Source organism: Hypomesus transpacificus, unplaced genomic scaffold (assembly GCF_021917145.1).
Source record: "Hypomesus transpacificus isolate Combined female unplaced genomic scaffold, fHypTra1 scaffold_64, whole genome shotgun sequence".
Taxonomy (NCBI): Eukaryota; Metazoa; Chordata; class Actinopteri; order Osmeriformes; family Osmeridae; genus Hypomesus; species Hypomesus transpacificus.
In genome coordinates, this window is record NW_025814036.1 from 512,791 (window position 1) to 532,089 (window position 19,299).

At 40.1% G+C, this 19,299-nt stretch overlaps 1 protein-coding gene across 2 annotated transcripts in view; it reads right to left on the reverse strand.

The window, feature by feature from the left end:
* zdhhc15b (zinc finger DHHC-type palmitoyltransferase 15b) overlaps positions 1-17,824 on the reverse strand; it is a 75,946-nt gene extending 58,122 nt beyond the window's left edge. For both annotated transcript variants that reach the window (XM_047017757.1, XM_047017756.1), the window contains exons 1-4: positions 17,637-17,824; positions 17,110-17,136; positions 16,889-16,983; positions 16,563-16,683 (exon numbers count right to left, since the gene is read on the reverse strand). In XM_047017757.1, the coding sequence (XP_046873713.1) occupies positions 16,563-16,683; positions 16,889-16,983; positions 17,110-17,136; positions 17,637-17,754 (361 nt within the window). In that variant the 5' untranslated portion in view covers positions 17,755-17,824. The remainder of the gene's footprint in view (positions 1-16,562; positions 16,684-16,888; positions 16,984-17,109; positions 17,137-17,636) is intronic.
* Between the last annotated feature and the right edge of the window lie 1,475 nt (positions 17,825-19,299).

Sequence of the window (19,299 nt, forward strand, 5' to 3'; positions counted from 1 at the left end):
CAACCCTGTCCTCAGGGACCCCCTGTCCTGCTTGTTTTAGATGTTTCCCTGCTCCAACACACCTGATTCAAATGCATGTTCGTTACCAGGCTTCTACAGAGCTAGATAACGACCTTTTTATTTGAATCAGGTGTGTTGGAGCAGGGAAACATTTAACACATGCAGGACAGGTGGTCCCTGAAGACAGGGTTGAGAACTACTGCTGTAGGACATCTCCCATGCCATGGTATCCCCTCTGACTCTGCTTAAGCAAAAGATGGATAACAATACATTTATTAATTCACGCCCTGAACCAAATTAGATACGCTTTTAGCTTATGTTGTCACGAGTATCTGGCATTTTTCAAGATATTAAAGCAGGAGCCATGGGAATTTAAGTTCCCATATTTGGACTGACCGGCTGGAAAGGGCGTGTACCTGCAAAGATGGCGGCGACGTCCAAACATGCAACACGGCGTGACGTATCGTTAACCTACAGTGGCATAAAAAATTGTTGAACGCCCATGCTCACGTTTGTATTTTAGGTGCATTATTATGCTTAGGTAGTTACACTGCATTAAGATAATGTCATTAATAGTGGGTTTGTTATTTTTTGCTACAAAATACTTATCCTATATATCAAGACCAAATTAAGCAGACAGTGTACACGTGCTTTAGAGTGGCCTACCTTAATCGATAGGCTAAGCTACTGACCATTTACAATAAGTCATTTATAATAAGTACAATTATTAATTGGCAGCATTTATGCCATTTAGAACATACTTTATCAGAATCAGAATTTGGTTTTATTTGCCATGTAGGTTTACACAAACATGAGTGGAAGGGGTGTCTTTAAGTAGCCTAACCTTATTGCTTTAGGGGAAATAGGACGAAAATATGTGCAATATTACATTAGCTATTACACAGTAGACTATTACATTAACCGGCTCCGAAATATAGTAAACTTTGTTTCCGAATCATAACGCTATTATTCTTTACTTATTTTTCAGATGAGTTTGTTAAAATATTTCACTAAGAGCGCCAGATGATGATGATAACCAGATAACCTGATGTTAGTTTCCTCCAGGATCACAATGACTCTTATTGAGAGACTTGTTCCTCTTGTTGGTTAGTTGTAATGGATTTAGATTCTTGTACTCGCTGTGAAATATTTTTTACTGTTCATCGTTTTTCTACAGGTACACTAGCACTTATAGCGATTCATGTTGTTTAATTGTAACTTAATTAACTACATGCTCTTATGGTTCTTCCCTTTGGCACTTATTTTTGGTTGTTCACAATATGTGCTTCATGTTTTGGCCACCCGCAATGTTTTGGGGCTATCTTGTTGTTATTATCAGTGACCTATGCACTTTGTAAAGCTCTCTCTTGGAAGTCGCTTTGGATAAAAGCATTTGCTAAATGAATACATGTAAATATAAACACACAAGCCACAAGCAAACATTTGAGAGCAAGCAGAGATTCTAGCTTAGAAGTTCCAAATTAATACACTTCTCTCATTTTTGCAATACTTGGACCGTGCCGTCAATAAATAAAAGAACAATAACTGTTTTGCCAGGGTAACTGGATCTATCAGACCGTTGAATGTTTGTGAGACAATTTCAATAGCTCCTTCAATAGACCTACTGATCACAAACTATAGTTTGAGTATCCACTAATTCACCTTACACACACAGATTGTCTATTTTCATAGGTGATTTTTTTTGGCTAGTGATTCGTTTACCCATGTTTGAATACATGCAAAAATGCGTTTATTAGTTATGTTTCATATGCTTTACACAACCTATCTTATTTGCAATCTACTGTTGTAAATTATTGTTACCGCTCTAAAATAATGGTATGCTCTAAAATAACTATGCGACAAATGCTTTAGTGTAGCTTCAAAATGTACAAATTAGAAAGGCTAGCAAGGCTAGCGAGTTTGATGCTAGGTAACAGCCCGGCAGCTAACTAAGCTAGCTAGCTACCGTTTTGTAAAAAATTACTTACGTTGTGGGGTTCATCGGAAATATATGGAACTCACTTATTAACAGGTTAAATTCTTGTGATCATTTTGCACATTATATATACACACATGCATATATTAGACACTAAACACTATGGGCCCTATTTAAATGATCTGAAACGCAAGTATTAAACGTGAAACGCAAGAAACTTTGTGGTTGGAACTCGGGCACTGTTGCTATTATACCTGCGGAATAAATGACTCATGCGTCCGACGCAAATCTAAAATGGGTTGGTCTGAAGTAGCTACATTACTCATAGGTGTGGTTTGGGCGTAACGTGCAATAAACCGTGAGCGTCATCTCACATTCCCTTTAAAAGCAGGCGTGCATGTTCCATGGCGGATTACTATTATTATGGCAGATTTGCCAGGCACACGCCAGGAGCGGTTCACAGCCGAGGAGACCGATGTTCTCGTCAGGGCCGTAAAAGATAGAGAAGTGACATTGTTTGGGGATGGGAGAAACCCACCCAAATTAACTTTGTCCTTATATACGTAAGTGCCACTATTGGTCAAACAGGTTTGATCCATCATTACTGCAATTAACCTGAATCATTTGGGTAAATGCTAGATTTATGCCTTTTTTCACATATTCATGACCACAATGATTTCCCTCGTGTGGTAATATTTTGCCTGGTTTGTAGGGTTTGGAAAAATGAGAACTTTGTATATGAGAGAAGCAAAGTGTATACATTATGGCCAATCATGCACCCTTAAAATAGCATCTGAATAACGCGCCACTGACTGTAGACTACGTTTTTCCTGGTCTGTAGCGGATTTTTTTTCTTAAACTAAAAATAGCAGGAACGTTTGCATCGGAACACGCCTCTTGTAGCTGACCCGCCCCCGGGAGCGCAAGTTCATTCCCCAATTTACCGACGTGCGTCTGTGGAGGAAAAGTCAGCTGTGCGTCGGGTCCAAAATAGGAATAATACATGCATCGGTGTACAAAGTCAATTGCGCTGTGTGCAAGATAGGGCCCTATATATTAAAACTCTGTCTGAAATATAGCTGCAAGCAGCAATGCCAGATTCCACCAATTTCAGAAGAATTGGAGCAATGGGGTGGAAATGCCATTACTTTGAAAATTTGACTTTTGGTCGTGGTCTGTGGCGCCCCTTATGGTCCGATATGGCCCATATTTGGTGTGGGGGTACCGACTTGGATGTAATATCAATGTGCCAAATTAGAAAATGTATAACCTGGGACTTTGAGATATTGGGGCACAAGGAGAAGAAAAAATATAATAACTAACTAACAAAAACAATAGATTCCCTCCTACCAGGAGAACCCTAATAATAAACATAGCTGCAAGCAGCGATGCGGGTTCCTCTGCAAAATGGCAAAATATTATAAACACGTACACTGTAGAAGATCGACAGTTGGACAACAAGAAAGCAAAACTACTTCACGTTAGGCCAACAACAATAGGCTGAACCGAGATTTGAACACTGGTTCAATTCCCGGCCGTGCAAAATGACGTTGTGTCCTTGGGCAAGGCACTTCACCCTATTTGCCTGGGGGGAATGTCCCTGTAGTTACTGTAAGTCGCTCTGGATAAGAGTGTCTGCTAAATGACTAAAATGTAAATGTAAAAATGAAAATTGCATGAAATAGGCCAAAATATTATGGCTGGATTTGAAGTTGTGACCTTGCTCCGTGCAGTGCACTGTCTCAGCCTACTGAGCTATTCTCAGTGTTGAGAACCATTGTGGTCAGTTACTGTATAGAAACGTAAGCTATCTGTCCTGTGGCAAGCATTGTACGATTTGGGTGACGTTTAAACAGCTGTAATTCAGTGATCTTTTGAGATATCAAGGCAGGGGCAGGCAGGCAGGGCAGGCCAGCTGCATGAAACTGTCTTGGGGGCAGGGCTGAAGAGAAGCTGTCCAGCTAGAGAGGGGTAGTCCAGCAAGGGGTCTGTGTTGCTCTTCGCATCCTCTGTTGCATCCTCTGTTACACTCAGCATCCTCTGTTGTTGCTCTCAGCATCAGACCTGCAAACTCCTCAGAGTAAAAAAGGTGACAGTGGGGGGGGTGGGGGGGGCAGGGTGCCCCCGGCTCGATTTTTTTGTGATTTTAATATGCAAACGACACATTTCTGGGCGTGACTTAAAGGCCATATTGCAGGTTAAACATCACTGTTGATAAATGGGTACATGAAGCACTCAAGATATGTATATCATAAAAAAAATCTCAAAATGGTGTCTCTAAATGGTGTTAAAGACCAGTTTTTGTCGTTTTTGGTGTTAGCATTAGCATAATAGCGCAATTTGGTGATGACGTCATGTTGGGGAGATGTGGAGGAGACTAGGCATAGATATCCAAAGACATTATATAGATATCTATGGAGACTAGCATCAGATTAGTACTTAGGGTTGCCAACTTTCTCAACCCCAAATGCGGGACACTTTCTCCCCCCCCACCCCCCACCCCCATTTTTTGGGCTGATTTCAGCGAAAAATAGTTTTTGGAGCTTGAAACAAACAAACAAACGTTTAACCAATTGGTAAAACGAAGGTAATTACGTTTACGTTTCTTAGCCTGGTTTTCCATCTTTATATTGTCTCAAATTAGATTTCAATCTGTCAGTGTCACTGTTGTGTGTAAGCGGCACCAAGGGCTGCATACGTTCATTTGGAATTTTCCACCGGAGCTTTAGCTAGCTGGCTAACGTTGCGTTCTCTCCTCCTGTGTTCAATAACTCAATTCATCAAGCTGTAGCTAACTTTAGCTAAGTCTATGTCAACAGATCTCCTGGGTAACTCCTGGGTAGCACAAATAGATAGATAGTATAGATGCCCCCCACCCAGACTCGGCGCCCTCTGCTGTGCAACTAGCGTTGTCCCATCACAACGTTTGCGTGATTTTTGGTGCGTTTACAGTAGCATATTATTGGCCGGCGAGGATGTGATTGGAAAACGGGACTGGAGCTGTCCCGGACGGGACAAATCTAAATCACCCATAAATCGGGATGTCCCGGACAAATGGGGACGGTTGGCAACCCTATTAGTACTAGAACTAAGGCGAATGACTGCAACTCACCAGGGCGCTTCACAGGGGCGGATCTAGAGATTTTCATTCGGGGTGGCAATGGGGTGGCAGAAGGAAGTTGTTGGGTGGCCTCCTGGAGGCGAATCAAACCCAAAGTAGGGGGGTACAGTACTCCCTATGGTAAATGATTAGGCTAGAACATTGTAGTTTAAATTAAACACTAACATTAATATTGTCTATTGAAATGTTCTGTAATGTACAAATAATATTTTTCCATGGGAAGATTGAGGTTCATGTTGTTTAACTGTAACTTGTTTTACTACATGCTCTTATGGTTCTTCCCTTTGGGACTGTTTTTTCACAATGTATGCTTCATGTTTTGGCTACCCGCAATGTTTGGGGCTATTTCGTTGTTATGATAAGAGACCTATGCACTTGTGTAAAGCTCTCTCTTGGAAAGTCACTTTGGATAAAAGTGTCTGCTAAATGCATTTAAAAAAATTGGGGTGGCAGTATATTTTATTGGGGTGGCAGCTGCCACCCATTGCCACCCCTTAGATCCGCCACTGGCGCTTCACCAACTCCAATCATTCTTCTCGGACCATCTAACTACATAAAACAATTTCTCCAGAATGAAACAATTTCTGTTATGTACGCTATTGAAGCTTTGTCCCAAGATCTCTGAAGACCATGCAGCTAATTTAAAGCTCAACACTTGAACAAAGGGGCTTATTACTTGAAAGAGGAACTAGAGATGGTAACATTTCTGGGGGAACAAGATGATTTTCAACAATTTTCAGATGGAATCGCGATTCAAACAGTACCATCTGCTAACTGAAAATATGCCCCCCTACACGTAAATAAGCTTGATATTTATTTAGGGGGAAATGGCTAATTCAAAAGAAGTTTGCTGGAAGCGATCATTGTCAGTAAAAAAAAGCCGACCATTTGGTCTCAATCTAGAGCCCTGCGTAGAGAAGCTGCATGAAGAAGCTACGAGCCACCTAGCCTAGCTGATGCTGCTAGCCAAACTTCACTGAATGTGCTGGAAAAGAAAAACGTTTGTTTTGACTTAACCTAGTTTAGCCTGTGGCATTGAAGACAGCGACGCACCACACAAGCTTGAATTTAAATACATTACTTAATGTGACATTACTTACTGCTCATGCAGTCTTGAATTGCTTAAATGTATGATGCTGCCATACACCACGGCATGATAGATAGTACTTAAGTTACTACTGTAAGTGCAACAGTCTATCCCATATAGTGCTAGTTCTATCCAGCCTAGCACATATATGCCCGTCGTATCTGCTGCGTCATCTCAGTTAAACTTTCAGGGCTTGGAAATACTGCGACTTGCTAAACACACAGCTGCAAGCCCCAGTGAAATGTTTTATACAGATAGCAAACTAACGTTAGCTAGCATCGCTAATGACATTGGCTAACTCAACCTCGGTAGGCAATGGCCAGTGCAAGTAACAGTTGACGCCGTGTGCTTAAAGATTCGGACGCAAGTGCTAAGATTCCGATTGACCAAGACAAAAAGTGCTAAGATTCCGATTGGCCCAGAGAAATGTCAATTATAAGAATTATCCAATAATATTTTGCAATTCTAAGCCCACATGGCATGCAGAAGAAGGGCAGCCTACAAGCCCCCCCCCCCCCACCCCACCCCCCCAAAAAACAAACTCTCCGGTTCTACACTATAGACCAATTATTTGTTTGTAAACATTTGGGATGCGCGCGCAACGTGGTTGCAGAAAACCGGGAAAGGATTGCATTTTAAATGGCAAGAGGACCACACAGATAATACAAATAGTTAGATTCAAAAAGACCAAAAAGGTCGAGAAGGACGGCCTACAGGAGAGAAAGCGATTACCCTTTGATCTGTCGCATCAGAATTTGGGTCACGAAAGTCTTGAAATTGAGAGAGAGTGAGAATGTCGCCCGGTACAAACTGCATAGTCGAGCGGCAACCATGTCACAAAGTTCATAATTTTACAGTTTTAAAGTTAATTTTACATCTAAAAAGTCGAGCAGGGCAGCTTTCAATAGATATGCGAATTCTGCTTTTAGCCAGCTGGTCCGATTATTTTTCTGATTTGTTTAAACTGGCGATCTGAGTGAGACCGCGTCCCCGTTACACTGTTTTGACGTTAGCCTCAGTCAGACTCGCTCACTGGCAGTGTGCACAATGTTGTATTTCACTCCATTATACACCAGAAACGTCAGGGAGGACTGCCTAATGTAGATACAAGCCTGATGAAGATAGCCAGCTTCTCAGATTTCTTTAACCGAGCCTGTTTCATTCGTGATTTGCCTGAGAAAGCGACCTCCGTTAGCCAGGCTAGTTTTACCCGATCACTTGGTATAAGGGTATCGGGGTCAAGTGACTTTTGTGCATCAACAAGTGAAACGTAAATGTATTTGTCCAAAGGCCAAGAGCCTCAAAAAGTTAATATCAAGCCCTGCAATCCTGTGGCCAGAGATATATGATGACCTGGTCAACACTCCAAGTGTAATAGACCGGGTAGAAGTTTGTCTTTTGCAACCGACAGGCGCAGTTTAGCCTGCTTGACAGTTGTGTGACGTAGGGTGATAATTGGTCTATTCACGTAAATGATCCAATTGACCAAGAAAACGGCGATTGTCGCCAAAAAGCGACAAGTTTGCAGGTCTGCCGCATGCTCTGTTGCACTCTTTTGAGCAGGCCTCTGCATGACATGTAAAAGTGAAGAAAGGGTCCATGTCAGTGGTGGAAAACTGACGTCTGCTCGTATTTTTTGATGTAGACCAAACTGTAAAATGGTGAATTTATGAACATGACGCAACCAAAGCATGGCTGCCACCTAAGCCTATGCGGTCTTCCTTGCGTCCAAACTCACTCCTATTACATAGACTTTCACGCCCCAAATCACAATTCTGAGCCTACAGGTCTGTGGGGAATCGCTTGTTCTCCTAAAATCTGCCCTCATCTACCTTTTTGATGAATTCGCCGAGATGCTAAATGTTTCACTAATTACTCAGAGGGAAAAAGCTAGTTACTTTTCGAGTTCGGTTTTCTGTCACTTCAAACTAAGGATCTAAAGGTCTCAAAGTGCACAAACCTTCACCATAATTCAAAAGTAGTGTACTTTCACAAACCCAATCATTGATTCTAGCTTAAAATGTGTAAAATTAGGACTTATCGAAAGTGGGTTTCTCCAACACGGCTATCAGGCGATTCCAGTTGAAAACAACAATGGCCGCGGAAAAATAATTTATATTCGTAACGGCGAGCTGCGATTGGAAGCTAAATGAAAGAGGAGCTACAGACTAAGGGTGGGGGCTTGGTCAGCACACCATTTCCAGAAAGTATGTGTGTGCGTCTCGCCAAGCTTGCACGTGTGTCAAGTAGGGTGACCACCTGTCCCTCTTTGCGCTGTATCGCACAGCATTTTCAATATGCGCTATTTTGGCAATGTGGACATTTACATAAATACACCCCTTTCAGCCATTTTGTATTGCATTTCTTATTTAATTTGACCCCCTTATAAAAACATGTATTTTACACATCTGTAACAAATTTCAAGTCGATTGGATCTATGGTTAATGAAGAGAAGGGTTTTGAAGGTTGTACCAAATTTGGACAGCACAGCAAAACCTATCATGGCGGACCTTATGGGTCCTTGAGGCTTTTTTGTTCTCCATGAGAAATAAGGCATGAATACAAATTTTCTGGCATTTTGGAGTAATGGGGTGCTGGGGAAATCACATAGACTATTTTATAGCGCCACCTATGGGCGTACATGGGCCACTAGCCGTCTGGGAGTAATGAGTGACCTGTTGTATCTTTGGGCCCAGGACTTTTTGAGCTATTGAGCCATTTAACGGAGAAGAAGAACAATTATAATAATAGGAATTCGAACAAAAACAATAGGTTCCCTCCTACCGGAGGAACCCTAATAATAAGAATAAGAATACTAACAAAAACAATAGGTTTTCTCCTACCGGAGGAACCCTAATAAGAAGAATACTAACAATAACGATAGGTTTCCTCCTACCGGGGGAACCCTAATAATAATAGAATACTAACGATGACAATAGGTTCCTTCCTACCGGAGGAACCCGAATAATAATAAGAATACTAACAAAAACAATAGGTTCCCTCCTACCGGAAGAACCCTAATAATACCAAAAATTCCAATAGGGTTCCTCCTAAAGGAGAAATCCTAATAACAGAAAACTCGTATATGGGAGCCCTTGCAACATCTGCTGGTAGAAAAGAGAATCACAGCCATGGAATGCAGGAAATAGATGCAGATATCTAGGAAAAGTCAAGTTAAGTCTAGGAATGCAGGGTCCTGGAATTTGATTTAGTGCGAAGATAAGAAATGTTCTCTCATCACTGGGCCCAAATGACCCCTGCTCGGCGCTTCTAGTGTTAAGGAGTAGCATCACATATGTGTGTTCAAAAGTGGGCTCAATAGCATAGCATGGCAAATATGTAATTTGAACATTCCATTAGATTTTTTTCCTATAGTTTTTGTCTACGTGACAAACGCTTTAGAATCTACAAAGTAGAAGGCTTACAAGTATCACTAACATGGTAGTATAATGCTAGGTAACTTAGCCCGGCAGTTAACTAAGCTAGGGGTCAGATGGCTGAGCAGTTAGGGAATCGGGCTATTAATCATAAGGTTGCCGGTTCGATCCAAATAAAGTTGTGTCCTTGGGCAAGGCACTTCACCCTACTTGCCTCGGGGGGAATGTACCTGTACTAACAGTAAGTCGCTATGGATAAGAGTGTCTGCTAAATGACTAAATGTAAATGTAAGCTAGCTAGCTACCATTTGGGAAAAATAACTTGCGCTGTGGGGAAATATTTAGAACTCTACTGCTGTTAGAAAAGTACAAAATGTAACTGTTATCCTGTAATAAGAATGATTCTGTGTTCAGCATTCCTTGTCAGTAGAGAGCCCTCTCCCAACATGAACTCTGGGTAACACTAGGCTTACGTAAACAAACTGACCTAGGCTGACCATTCTTACTAGAGGTGCAATAAATGTGTTAACCTTATCTGTGCTGAGTGAATCATATGGTCAAGCCTAGGGTCAGAGAACTCTGTAAGTTTCCACACACACACACGCGTGCGCCAGGTCTATGCAAAGGAGCCAATGAAAGAAGAGTCATGGAACATTTGCATGCTTTGTCTTAACCAATGACAGTCAAGAGCGCTTGTGTTTAAATAGCTAGCTAGCACAACCAACATGCTAGCAGACAAACTTTGTAGCACAATGGCATGTGAGGTTTTTGTCTCCTTGTGGGCCGGCCGCAAGAATTAAAGCTTTCTTAAACTTGTTCACTGACTGGCTGTGCAATGCTTGATAGATTCATATTTCTGACACAATGGTCCTTCGAGCCTGGATTCCAACATCCCTTCCATCATCCAGAACCAAGAATTGAAATTGTGCAGACATGCATGACGGTGGAGAACCTCGCAGCAAATATGGCTGTTTAAAAAGAGGCCAGTTTTATTTTGGGGGGGGGGGGGGGTGGAAAGGTGACGGAATTCTGGACTAGCTAAGAGGCACAGCTTTCGATGGACAAGGTAAGAATAAATTGTATATAATCGAAGAATACTTGTTTTTTAGATTTATATACCGCGAGGGATGAAAAATTCTGCATTGAAGTCGTTAAAGACTAATCACTGGTTAAAAAATAGTCGGACGGAAAAACTCCTCTGTGAAGTCGTGCACTAAACTCACAATGGATCCTGACCTGTAAATGTTTATTGATTGAAATTGACATAATAACTGTTATTGCTGATAAATTGGGAATTTAAATGTACACATGGTAAAGGCATTGACATGCCATTAGAGTTCTACATAAGTGCGTTTATTGTTGCTGAGATGTGTTTGTTTTGAGTATCTGAGTCTGGTGGTAGACACGTGCCATAAACATGTGTTATTAAATCCTAGCCAAACGACAAGCTAATCACAGGAGTCACGTTTACTAACATATGGCGCCGGGGGTACCGTTAGTAGCCTATTTTTTTAAGTTCTGTAGAAAGCCTTTGAAGTAAATGGGCCGGTCCACAGCCTGTGAGTAGGCTACAGGTAATGAATTACTCCGTGCGGACGTAAAAGATAGTACTAAATTAGTCGATGAGGACTAATTGTATTAGTCGATGAGCACTAATTGTATTGTTGTTAAAATAGCGGTTATGTTGTGTTTATACCATTTGTGTAATTGCTTTACATGTGTAAGAGGGTAGAATTGTCCCTAAGACGAAATCAGAAGGCTGACATGATTTTAGCGAATTTGCCAGTCCGCAGTCTGTTGAACAAAGTATTTTACAAATTGCTAGGATAGCTTTCGGATCTGAGAGGAAAAGATCCAAGCTGTGACTTTGTAAGCTATAAGCTAACGGCTAACGGTGACAACGTGGAGAAAGTGCATTTTGCTCTGTCCTGAGACCGAGGAGAGTCCAGGAAGTTGAATTTGCAACTATGGCAACAACATTTGTAGCTAACAAACTTACAGACAGACTCAACAGCGATGGCAGCGAGTACAGGCTAGTAAAAGAATTGCAGCTTGACATTTGAGATCCAGGATGAGTAACCGCATGACGCATGCGCAGATGTAAATTGAAAAATTGACAAAGACGCAAATTTAGAGAAATAGCTGAACTTGGAGCCAATTTTCATACAGATGAAAGATGTTACATGATGAGTATTTAGATACATTTGCTAACAAGGTTTTTGATTGTTTTAGTACATTTTACATGAGTTTCAGAAATTCCGAAGAAAGGTGGGGGCTAAAAGAGTCCCGTTATGTTGAAGTTTTACAAAGGTGATCCCAGAGGGTAACTCTGCGTAATTATGTGAGTATTAAATGAAGAAAGATGTGTTCCTTTAGATTAATTTGAATTTGGTGGTTAACAAATGCATAATCAACATTTGTTATAATTTCTAGCCAAACAGATAGGTTTTTTAAGCCTTTCCGACCAGAACTTGTATTTATAAGCGGCATATCTGTGATGTGTGATGGTATTCAATACAAATGCAGAAATTGAACCCCTGGTTTATAAATTGGTTTCCATTGACATGGAATCAATCGATGGCACTTCTCCAGTTTGGGTTATTTTGAAGCTGTGTTTTTCACAAATGTTTTATTTTGGTTTGAGGAAATGTATGTGAAGAAATTATGAGGAAGCGATTAGAAAGTTACATAAAAGATTGGTTTAGAAGATCATAGAAGGTCATGAAATGAAACAAAAGAACGTTTTGTGGATGTGAAGAAATTATTAGTTAAAAAATTTGATGTTCTGAAAAGGGAAAACATTTTAAGCGAAAAATAGTAAAATCTAGGGTTTTTAAGAGTTTTGATAAAGGTATTGGATGCAATTTGGTTATGAAATGAGAAAGAGAAGATAACTAAAATGTACTCTTATTTTGAGTTTGATTGTAGTTTGGCTTTAGGTTCTATTTGGGATGTTTTATCAAGAGCCATGCATACTGTTTGTGATAAACAGGCTGTGATGAGATTGTATTAATAAATGGTATTAGTGCATAAGGAGGGTTATTATAACCTTTGTTCTGAAATAATTTGGGAAGACTCAACAAGTCTGATAAACTGTGGTTATGATAGTTTCAGCTAATAACCTTGTTTTGGAGTGCAGCCAAAGCAAGTTATGAAGTTCTACCTATCTGACCTTTATGGAAAATATAGTTGGAAAAATGTTCGGTTAATAGCTACATTAAGAACATAATTTGGTCTATATTTCATTTGAGAAGCATACAGATACAATTCTGGTTTGGAATAATCACAATGGTTTTTATTATATCTTTGACAAAAAGAGGTGTGATTTGATAAAAAGAGAATAATCTGAAACAATATAGGTCTTAAACTTAACTATTTTAAAAAGAAAGAAAAGTTTTATTGTAGTGAAAGAAATTGGACTAACAGTTGATTTTGTTTAAAGGGAACAAAGAAACATATACTCATTTCTAGGCATGACTAATAGGAGTTGAATATCAAACGATTATGTATTGTCTTATTAGATGCTGTTACACGTGTTTGCTCAACAATAAGGTAACTGAAGGGTCAATACTGCCTGGTAATTATAGATATGTTTACAATGGATTGAAGTCTCTCCCAGTCCTGTACCAGATGCACTAACACCATTTTAATTGATTTATGGAAGATCATATGTAATACCACAACTTAAACCTTTCACATAGCATGATGAAGGCACAGTGTTATTCTGGCTAAGTGATTAAACAGATTACACAGGTTTTACAATGTGTGCTTTACGTTATAACAATTGTTTTATGTTTACTGAATAATGCAAGTGCTTCTCATTACTGTTCCCTATGTTCTAAAGATGTTTTTTACAAGGGAAGATATTGATTATGAAGAATTTGTTTGCTCTACTTCAAGTTCATACTGATGACATTGATTTTATTTTTCTGGGAATGCTAAAGCAGATGTGGCAGCAAAAGAGGCAGCCATACAGGATGTCTTAACATTAGGAAAGGTATAATGTGGATGAGAGATATGCAAGTGTCACCAAAAGGATGGGTCATGTAAATTCACAGGAGGAACTTATGTTACTAAAGAATCTATTTTGTTATGTTATTATATTGAGCCATGCGATTAATCATGTCTCAACAGGAGGGAGTGATAATGAAATAGTTTATAGTTTATGAAGTTCCGAACTATCCAAGAAAAACTTTAAGAAAAAACTTTTAACATACCCAATTTGAAAGAGAATAGGATATGCATGAACTTTATTGCGCTAAAGAAATGTATAGATTCAGGAATGGGCCGACAACGAGTCAGTTTTTTTTCAACTGACCTCTATGAGAATGTAATTTTAATTACATTCTGAAATTTGCAGACAGGAGAGAGATGCTGTTTCAATCTAGTGAGAGGTGCTGACCTAAGGAGACTGGAGTGTGGTGACAGATTTACATTTTACATTTACATTTAGTCATTTAGCAGACGCTCTTATCCAGAGCGACTTACAATAAGTACAGGGACATTCTCCCCCGAGGCAAGTAGGGTGAAGTGCCTTGCCCAAGGACACAACGTCATGTGCACCGGCCGGGAATCGAACTGGCAACCTTCAGATTACTAGCCCGATGCTCTACCCGCTCAGCCACCTGACAGATTTGACACATTAAGTCCTGGAAAATGACCCGAGGTGAACGGGGTCATTCTGGCTAGTTTCACAGGAGATGGCATGGTACACGTGAGTCAAGCGTGCACTTTGTTTGATGATGTCAAATCAAGGAAAACTCTGCGCTATGCATATAGTACAGTGCGTTGAGGTTTCCGTTTTGATCAACTATACTACATTTTCTATGAGATCACACAAACCATGCACACACTATCATGGCATCCGTTTCAGCAAATTGGACTTTGATAATGATGGGAATTGTCTTGGGAATGGCGTTCCATTGTGTATGTTGAAATACGTATGGACTAAATTGTGCTATGATCATGGATGTAATGATTTAACTGTTTCATTGGTAACAATGCAAGTGTTAAACGGATTCAGACGTGAAGTTTTATATAAATTAACGTTTTCTGTGGAATAAAATTTAGGTACAAACACTATCATGATACGTTCTACCAGTTACGTGAAGATGTTCCAGTTGATTTGTTATGTTCCAGGGCAGAAGTCTGAATGTTTTGAGAACAGTTAAAGACTGTCGGAAGAGGTGATAAATATACTGTTTTATTTATGTGACCTGATGAGGTATTATTTGGGAGTTGCATTAATGCATAATGTTTGTTTTTTGAGAAACCTGGTTGCCCTACAGAGAGTTGATATTAATTTGAAAAGAAACAGAAATTGAGAACATGTAATGAGATTTCAGGATTTGTGCCAAAGTGATGTGTCTTATCATGCAGATGTTGTAAAAGAGTTAGCAGCAGGCTGGAGAGAAATGTCTGCCGACTTAAAAGTCTTGATTGCTCTGTAGGAGATCACGTTCGGGGGAGGGGGAGCTTCTTTGCCATCTATAAAATGGAGATAAGTTTGACCGGGGGAGTACATCTGGAAACACAATCTGGGATGACTTAAGGGTTAAACAGGTTTTAGTTTGGTTAAATGATGACTCCCTGACCTGGAGAAGAACGCTTATCACCTAACTTGGAGAGGAAGAGCACAATCAGGGCCTGGTTTCGACTGTCTTAGCAAAATCTGACTGACAGTTTACTGAATGGTTGATGATTTTAGAGATTACCATATTGACAACAAGTAGGCATGTTCGTATCCTGATAATTTCTGTATTGATTTCTTTGTTGCAATCTTTGTTTCTATTTGATTTTGGTGGTGAAAGAGATCTGAGATGAAGTCCAGGTCTGCCGGTGAATTCATCAGACGTCAGAGGACCACTCTGCTGAGTGATGACGAGTTTAGATCCCAATACCATGGTTTTCCCAGTTATGTCCAAGCATTCACACTACTAGACTATAATGCTGTATAGTCTTATTGAATTTTACAAATTTTTGGGCGTGGTTTTGGAATAACACATTTTATTCAGGATAAACAGGAGGGAAATGTTAAAGATGTAACTGTTATCCTGTAATAAGAATGATTCTGTGTTCAGCATTCCTTGTCAGTAGAGAGCCTTCTCCCAACATGAACTCTGGGTAAAACTAGGCTTACGTAAACAAACTGACCTAGGCTGACCATTCTTACTAGAGGTACAATAAATAACCTTATCTGTGCTGAGTGAATCATTTGGTCAAGCCTAGGGTCAGAGAACTCTAAGTTTCCACACACACGCGTGCGCCAGGTCTATGCAAAGGAGCCAATGAAAGAAGAGCCATGGAACATTTGCATGCTTTGTCTTAACCAATGACAGTCAAGAACTCTTGTGTTTAAATAGCTAGCTAGCACAACATGCTAGCAGACAAACTTTGTAGCACAATGGCGTGTGATGTTTTTGTCTCCTTGTGGGCCGGCCGCAAGACTTAAAGCTTTCTTAAAGTTGTTCACTGACTGGCTGTGCAATGCTTGATAGATTAATATTTCTGACAGCTGCAGCCTTAGCTTACACGAGCCTTGGATCTAGGAGCATGGTGAGCCATTGTTCTGAGCAAGACCGGACGAGCCAGAACTGGAAAAATGGCACGGTCAGTTTCTCACTTGTCTCACTACGCACTTTCCATAGAAATTAATGGGGGCGCCATGTTTAAAAAGCTCCTTCGCTTGGTTTACTTAATAATGGGTATATTGTCTACCACCCCCCTGAAATAAATCCTGCGGGAAACACTGCTTCCTTATTTTTCAACACAGGATGATACAATAACACTAAGAGGTGGTAGGATGCAAAGACAGAGAGCTTGAGAGAAAGAGACCGCTTGCCCTTCCATCAGCTTGACCCTCAGCTATAGGCTACAAGACAGGTGTGAGCTGAAAATTATACCATAAGCTATCCCAGACAGGTTGAGAAATCCATAGAGCAGTTGCCAGGTCCTTATAGTCTTATCACGTCTTAGATTCTAAAAAAGAACAGCTGGCCAAAAATTGCACATAAAGACTAAAGCACAATCAGGTTTGATCACCTCCGGATGCAGCTCGAGTGAAGATGGGCAGGTTCTTGGCAATGTCCACCAGTATCTGTTTCTGGGCATCTGGCCTCTCCTCCATCTCATAGCGCTCCTTGTCAATGTAGGAGAGCTGGAACTGAAACAGCAAGCTGATCCAGTCAACAAGTGTTTTATTTTGTCTGATAATTTGAGGAAACAATTTACAGCACTGCAATTTTATTTTCAAGGAATGTAACGTATGTAATGTAATGTTAACTCCAGTTAACACAAGACCAGACCAACAAGTTGACAGTAAAACCCATTATAAGATTTCAAGTTAAAATATCAATAAGTTTGTTTACCTTCTTGAAAGGAGATGCGGGTGGGGTAAAGATTGCCTTCCAGTATGTCCAAGAGAACATCCCGAAGCAGATGTGAAACACTAGCAGGTAGGCCACTGTATACACGACAACAAATCGTTTTGCTAACAAACAACCTAACTGATTGTATGAAACTTTAAAATGTGCACATATCAACGTGGGACGTCAAATTTTAAGCCTAGAAGCCCAACTCAGGGACTCACCTTTTTCCAAACCTTTCGTTATTGTAACTGTAAAAACAAAAAACGAGATTTCAGCTAGTTACCGAAGGTATGTCGTCAGTTGCAATACAGGTTTATGATGACAAAGGTACTAAACATAGCTACAGTACGGTAAAGATAATAGGTAAATTGTTAATCATGTTTTTTACAATGTTTTAGATCAACGCTTGCAACTAAAAGCTACATGTTGGGGAAATAAATACGGAGAGTTCATTATTTCACGCACACAATGCGAACGCGACCTAGCTAAATTGTCAGGCGTGCATTTTAGCCTACTTCAATTTCCGATAGTCATTTAGAGCTAGCTAGCTACAGTAGACCAACCAACACTTCGTGTTAAGTACTATAGCTGGCTACCTAGCTAGAGCTAGCTAGTGTAGCTTAGCAGTTATTTCATTGTATGCCATTGCTTGTGACACTGCTGCAAACGTAGTTGAAAACCAACGTAATGCAGAAACATACCGTTGTTAGATTAGGTTTTTAAATACACGATACACTACTGTACTTACACAAACATAGCTCAATCACGTAGGCATAGTACGACCACAGTCCAACTGAAGTGATGATTATGACTGGTATCCAGGAAAAAACCCTTTGACAGCATCTTAAGCTCCTGGAAAGAGCCATTATTCAATTTCCTCTATCCCGGCATCTAGCTCATCCATCCGTTCGATTACACTTCCTGGAAATAATCTACCAGTGTGTGATTCGTAGATTGATTAACAGCTCTGGGTGTATCCTCTGGAACTGTCTGCATCCTTGGGTGCCACAATGATTGACTAGATACATTTTCATGTTTCTTACAATCCGTGTAGGTTCGTGTACCTTGTGGCCATTGGTTTTTCTATTTTGCAACCCGTGTTGACAAACACAAAATAGGGCCGTAATATCGTTTCGTCATTTTAGTAACTCAAACACACATTTAAGTATTACGGCTTGTTTTTGGTTGTTTCGTTTTTTTTGAATAATGAAATAACTATATAACAAAAATGGTATAACGAGCCATTAATCATTGTTTTGATTATTCCATATCCTTTATGCTGCTATCAGCAAAAGATGAAAAATAGGCTCGTAATATCGATTTGTCAATTTCGGATTTCAGAACAAGATGATGGGGAAATGCGTGGTTTACGTTGTTTTGTTTTATTTTGGAATAACCGAATAACCATACAACACAAATGGTATTACGAGCCATTTAGTCAGTTGTTTGATTATTCCATGTCCGTTATGCTGGTAACAGCAAAAAAGGAAAAATAGCCTCGTAATATCGATTTGTCCATTTTGGATGTCAGAACCAGATTATGGGGAAAGGCTTGGTTTCCGTTGTTTTGTTTCATTTTGGAATTACGGAATATCCATATAACACAAAAGGTATTACGAGCCATTTACTCGTTTGTTTGATCGGCCGTATTGTGCATACTGGCATAGTGAAAGAGAGAGAGAGGGAGAGATGCTAAACGATTGGGGGTGTTATTACTTCCAAACACCAGAGGGCAGCAACGACCCGTGATCTGTAGGCCTACACTCTTGACGACATAGCAGCAGGTTCTTCAGTAGAAGACACACACCAAACTGGAAGCACACGTTAACCAAGTTTGCTAGTTGCTACTTAGTTAATAAATCTTTGATGAACCCAAGTTTCTCTAATATATCTTAGACACATTACAAGACAGGGCTCCAGTGTGCGTTCAAACTAGGCCAAAAGGGCCCGATGGTATCAGTTGAAAAAGACAATCACACCTGTGCAAGAAACCCTCACCAACCCTCCCTCCCCCCACCTAAATTAGCTTTCAGCTCTGCTGTACGTATTAATGAAGTGCATTGAGGCAATCAGTGAGCAAGTCTTCCCTTTTTATTAATAAAAAACATATTTTTCCATCAACAACACGTTTTAGCCAACATCAATGCACTCATACGCTGTTACACACCATTTTAAAATGTCCTTAGAAAGAAAATTACTGTTCTGCTTGTGACGATTCGTATATTAGCCTATACTTCTGTGCTTAAAGTTAGTATACTAGCTTGACACCGCCGTAGCCACGGGAATGAGAATTAATGCAATTAGAGGGGCGGCTGTGTCTACATACAATTTTTCTTGTTGTTTGTTCATAATTTAAATATTAAGTTAGTTCCAACCAAGTAGGCCTACTTTAATTGTACAGGAGGCATTCC